Genomic DNA, 6,086 nt, shown 5'->3' with positions numbered 1-6,086 from the left:
AATGCTCCAAGCTCTGTTTGGAGCTAAAAAACTCAGGAATTTTCTATTCAGAATAATTTAATAAATATTTTAATAAGCTTTTTCAGAATGGCAAAGAAGGAACAGGAATGAGAGGAAGAAATTCCTAACACTGCAAAATGACTGTGTGGAAAAATGTGTAAAACTAAGTGTTTTATGTGTGGTTGAGTGTTTATGTCACATTTAGTCCTCTAGGAAACCCACTAAGTGTATCGAAGGCTTTGAAAATGAAACCAAAATGAGCAGATTGGTGAATTTTAAATAGCTTTAGTAGTGCAATGACTTCTCGAGTTATAGTGGCTGCAGTTGGAAACATGAACAAAGGATTGTATAAAACACCAGCATAAACAAAAGGTAAATTAGAATTAAATAGGCTGAAAAGTCTAGCTGAGCATTACATACTTGATTATGGAATGTCAGGTCTCTTCTACTATCACCAAAAATAAAGGTAAGATAAAAAACAAAGCAATGTTCCTGAAGGTACACACAGTGCTGGATTTCACACACGAGCCTGAGACAATTCATTTAGGACCTTTCCTAGAAAGGGTTGGAAGTGATTTCCAACTTGCAAACAAAACCAAAACCAGCATCAAAATCCAATTGAAAATAGGACTCTAGTTGCAAAGACTCTACCTCAGTCTGGAACCGTCTTGAGAGAGTGTCTGAGCTAAGGCTGAAACTTTGGGCTTCTGGTCACAAACCAGAGGGGAAAGGTAACAGCAACCCCTGCCTCAGCCACTCAGCACTTAATTAACACAGGGCTTAATTAACTAACCTCACTGAGAGCCTCTCCAGGTCCAGGGCTGGCAGAGTCCTGGCAGGTGTCACTCCTGCCACCAGGCAGAATGGATCATTTCTCACACTTTCGGGAGCAGCAGGTTCTTATGTCCATAACTCATCCAGGCTGGAGCTGGAGGATTTGGCTTCTTAACAACCATCAAGTCCAAGTACAGGTTGTTGAAGGAGAAAACAACCCAACCCAAGCCCTCAGCAGGTGGGTTTGGGTTGGTACATGAAGTTCAAGCCATAGGACCAGTCACTTAAACCGTAAAGACAAAGTTAAAATAACCACTTATAAAGTAACAGCAAACCTGTAAGGAGGAGGACACAGAGTTACAAATCATACAGATGAACAGTTTTCACTGTTTTCAATAGAGCAGACATAGAGCTGTGGCTTAAAAACCAAACCCAAACAAAACCAGAAAGAATTGGCATTAAAAATGTTTCTAATTCATGGATGTAATTCCTACTTTGAGCCTCAAACTGTGCTGGTGGGAGGGCAAGCATCAACCCCTCCACACTTCCTTATAAGCAATTTTTGCTTCTCGTACTGGAATCTTAAATTAATTCTCCATACTTTAATTTTAATTTAGTTCCTTATACTTCAACCTTAATTTAGTTCTCCAAATTTTAATCTTAAATTGGTTCTCCATACTTTAACCTTCATTCAGTTCCCCATACTTTAACCTTCATTTGGCTCTCCATATCTCCTCTCCCTTCTCCCAGGTGAGTCTCTCCATGCTGCCTGTACCTGTCTGTGCTGTTCCTGCTCCCTCTGGTCGTCAGAAATTCCAGTTTCCCAACTGCACATCCATTCCTAACCAGTACAGCCAGACAGCTCCTGCCCTTCCTGTGCTCTCTGAAATGTAGCAGGTGCTAGACAGACTGAAAATAAAGCAAGTGCATAACTCACCACCTGAATTTGGTGACAAGGTTTAGTCAACTTGAGCATTTGGCTGTTGTGAAATTTAGCTGAGCTCAAAATAAAGTGAGAAAACATAAAGCAAGAAGTGTGTGCAATGCAAGCAACATGCTTAAAACAGGTTTTTTAGCATCTCTATTTGCCATAAAACAAGAAAAAAAAACCACATTTCCAAAATCATATGACTTTCTAACCATGCTCGATGTTAATTATTGACTTGTTTCTGAGAAGAAAATAACAGTGGTGACTAATTTCAGTCAAAATTGGTTTGGTTTGGGATTTTTTTGTTGTTTTTTTTTCTTAGAAAAGACTTCAGCAAAATAAAAGGAAGCTGACATTAGACTCGGGGTATCAACTCTCTCATAAAAGTTTACCAACTGTACAAGGTAAGAAAATTATACAAGCTTTTGTTTTAAGAAAGGACAGTTCAATCAAGACATTTAAGTACTGTAAAAATCTTTCAAAGGCTACAAAGAAATCTGGAAAAATACACAATGTATTTCTTTAGCCCAGATAAAAGAATATGGAAAGACATCATTGATGTCAACAATTTTACATAGACAAACCTGACCTGGTTTAGTTATTTTACCTTTTAAAACTTCTATATATAAAAATAGTTGTGCTCAGAACTTTCAGGATTCATGAGGGTTCCTTAACCATGGGATGACACTTTTCCTCTCAGCAGCACAAGTGGAATTGTCTGTGCCTACTCTGGCTTGGCTTTCTCTGGTTCATTTTAATCTTCTGCATCAGCTGCAAACAGGATGTTTTGCTCACTTATATAAGGTTTAAGTGGTGCATTCTACATTAAATGGAGCATTAATATTCTCCAATGTATCAGGCTGAGAATGTTTTGCAGAAACTTGCTGATTTCTTCCTCGTGTTTGAGGCCTTAGAGCCTCAAATAAGTGCCTAAGAGACTCTTAGAGTTGCCAGCTTTGAGGAATGGAAATATTCTCCTGCACTGAAAATAACCCAGATCATTAGATCTTAAGAGCCAACTAGAAGGTATCAGGATAAAAATAATCTTAGCAGATTATGGAACTGGATTTTGGAAGGTAACCCATCAACCCTGAAAATTTTAGACACCCAAAATTTACTCCAAGGAATAAAATCAGCTCCTAGCACTCAGTCATCCAAGGTTTCTAGTTCCTCAAGCTTCCCATGGGAATTGGCTTCCTGGAAGAACTCGGAAGCACCAGGACTTTCTTTCCCATTGCTGTTAATTCTTCTTCTTTTCAGAGGTCTTTCACTCTTTTCTTCCAAGTCATTGTCATTCCTTGCAGCTGAGTGAGCAAGTTTGGGGTCAATGGAAAGGTTTTCAGGTTCATACCCATTTGTATCCAGATCCACGTGAGGTGTTTTCTTGCCACTGGAAGGTCCATTTACATGTAATCCCTCGAGTTTTGCTTCCTCCTTGCTTGCTGCCTCACCTGGGCCATTGGCAGACACACCTGTGTGCAGAGAGACAGCAGGAGAGAGAGTACAGGAGTGGGAGCAAGAACAGAACAACTGGGACAGCTCATGAAAGCACGAATCTAGCTGAGCTAACAAGCAATATTGTTCTTATCCTCACTGTGTGATGAACTAGTGATTTATGTGCATCAAATGACAGATTTATCATGACAGAAGTTAGGGAAGTCCTTAAAAGCAATAGAAGACGTCCTGGAATCCCAGAATTTACAAGCTGCAGGTGGAATCTCCTCACCTGGGCAGTTCCTGTAGCTCCCACAGTGTGATTGAGTCCCCAAGCTCCTCCAGCACATCTCTCCCTCACTTTTGGGGTTGTCTTCCCTCACAGTCAGTATGCCCTGTCTCCTCTCCCACTCCCAACTCCCTTCCATGGCCCATGGTAGGAAGAATAGCTACTGGTGTCCCTGAGGAGCAGCACAGCCTAGTTCCCACCTCAGATGTTAAATACCCCTCACAGAGTTCCTCACACTGTTACCATTACACTGCTACACCAGCACGGGGAAGGCAAAACACATTAACTACAGTTAGAAGGAAATTCCAGTGGGGATTTATCTTCGATACATGAGCTCTGCCTAAAGGCAAACATGGAGCTTTGTATGAAAAACCAGTTTTAACTTAAAGCTGCTCAGAACCTGGGAAATACCTAAACCCAAAATAGGCTGTTCAGCCTGGAGAAGACAAGCTCCAGGGAGATCTTAGAGCCCCTTCCAGTGCCTAAAGGGGCTACAAGAGAGCTGCAGAGGGACTTGGGACAAGGGCCTGGAGGGACAGGAAAAAGGGGAATGGTTTCACCCTGGAAAAGTGGAGATTTTGGGAAGGAATTCCTGGATGTGAGGGTGGTGAGACACTGGCACGGGTTGCTCAGGGAGGCTGTGGGTGCCCCAACCCTGGCAGTGTTCAAAGCCAGGCTGGGTAAAGGCTTGAGCAATCTGGGCTACTGGAAGGTGCCCCTGCCTGGTGGGGGTGGAACAAGATGAGCTTTAAGGCCATGCCCAACCCAACCCATCCTGGAATTCTGGGATTCCACAAGGCTTTTGGCAGCTGATAGGAGGGAGAGGGCACACACTCACCGTTCTGATTGCTGCTGCTGGTTGTGCTGTCTTCCCTTTCTGACTGGCTGGTGCTGCTGTTGGAGGTGGTGGGAGGAGGGGACGGAGCTCTGCTGGAAGCAGCACTTTCACTTTCATCCAACAGCCGATCCATGTAATCTCTAGAGAACAGACACAGCACAGTCAGCCCTGCCCTTGCTGGGGGAAGTGTTGGTGTGATTGGTACAAAACCACTCACTGCTCATACTACAAGTGTGGCCTATACACATTTTACATGGGAAAGGCTTTAAACTGGCAGAGAGGAGGTTTAGATTGGATATTGGGAAGGAATTCCTGGCTGGGAGGGTGGTGAGACACTGGCACAGGTTGCCCAGAGCAGCTGTGGCTGCTCCATCCCTAGGAGTGTTCCAGTCAACCTGGGCTGGTGGAAGGTGTCCCTGCCCATGGCAGGGGCTGGGACCAGATAGGCTTTAAGGTCATTCCCAACCCAAACCAGTCTGGAATTCTATGATATGAAAACCCCTAACCAAACAACATAAATCCCTAAAAGCCCACAGCCTCAGTGTTTCTGGAGAAGCTGCAGGACCAGTTTGAGTGCCCAACCGGCAAAACCACAGGTTGGGTTTTAATGCAACTCACTCAAGTCCTGTACCAGTCTCCTCAAATGTCTTATCCAGGGAAAGTAGCTGAAGCACAGTATTCCACAGGGGATATTGTTTCTGTGGAGCTTTCAGACATTCCCTATGCATCATGTAGCCGCTTTAAGTTAGTTTTCCAGTGTAGACACTGTATCACCTGAGGACATCTTCAACATTGTAAATCCATGGCAGGGGGTGGAATGAGATGAGCTCTAGGGTCCCTTGCAACCCAAACCATTCCATGATTCCATGTGGTCTATGTTATGGACTGTGATTTCAAAGTGACTCTCGGGCAGGTCTGGACAATTTGCTGCATTAGCAATAACAAACCATTACAGTAAATTACTTTTGTGTACAAAAACAACCCCCAAAGGGGTAAAACTTAAAGCAAATGGAAAACTCTGGAGTTAAAGACATTAAAGACATTCCTATATCTGACATATCCTCCAATCTAGGTCAGTAATAGTAAACCTCCTGTGAAAGACTGAAATGGAGGAAGCAGGTTGGTAAAGCCCTTCTATGTGTGGTGTTTAGTCTAGATTAACTCCAGAAACAGCACATCCTGACACATAATGATGCTGGAATTGACACTGCACCCTAAATTCCCACTTCTATTTGCAAAATAATTCAAGAACAGACAAGTACAAACCCTAATGACACTGCTCCTCATCACCATAGGCAGCCAAACGCAAAAGAATCGGTGTTTGGAGTGATTAACTATACCAAAAATGTATCCTAATTTGGGAGAAAAGGCGGGGGAAAACCCACCAACAGATGGGAGGAGGGGGAGACAGACAGTCCCTGACAAGCAGCTGAGAAACTGCCGCAGCTCTGGTGCTCCTTAGTGACACTCTACAAAGCCACAGATGGCAACTCTGACTGCCACACTGTGTTCACTGCAGTGGTCCAGCACAGCTCTGAAACTCCCCAAGGAACAATAGTATTCCAAAGAAGGACCAACAGAGGAGCCAGGAACAAATGAAGAATAAAAAGAGGAGTCCCTGACAAGCAGCTGAGAAACTGCCGCAGCTCTGGTGCTCCTTAGTGACACTCTACAAAGCCACAGATGGCAACTCTGACTGCCACACTGTGTTCACTGCAGTGGTCCAGCACAGCTCTGAAACTCCCCAAGGAACAATAGTATTCCAAAGAAGGACCAACAGAGGAGCCAGGAACAAATGAAGAATAAAAAGAGGAGAGCCTTGG

At 43.6% G+C, this 6,086-nt stretch overlaps 1 protein-coding gene across 1 annotated transcript in view; it reads right to left on the bottom strand.

Moving 5' to 3' along the window:
* Positions 1-2,848: 2,848 nt before the first annotated feature.
* MIER1 (mesoderm induction early response 1, transcriptional regulator) overlaps positions 2,849-6,086 on the bottom strand; it is a 17,704-nt gene continuing 14,466 nt past the window's right edge. Inside the window, exons 11-12 of the mRNA XM_009083433.1 lie at positions 4,264-4,403; positions 2,849-3,174 (exon numbers count right to left, since the gene is read on the bottom strand). Of these exons, the coding sequence (XP_009081681.1) occupies positions 2,849-3,174; positions 4,264-4,403 (466 nt within the window). The remainder of the gene's footprint in view (positions 3,175-4,263; positions 4,404-6,086) is intronic.

Source organism: Acanthisitta chloris, unplaced genomic scaffold (genome assembly GCF_000695815.1).
Source record: "Acanthisitta chloris isolate BGI_N310 unplaced genomic scaffold, ASM69581v1 scaffold7921, whole genome shotgun sequence".
Lineage (NCBI taxonomy): Eukaryota > Metazoa > Chordata > Aves > Passeriformes > Acanthisittidae > Acanthisitta > Acanthisitta chloris.
This window is presented reverse-complemented; position numbering and strand designations above follow the sequence as displayed.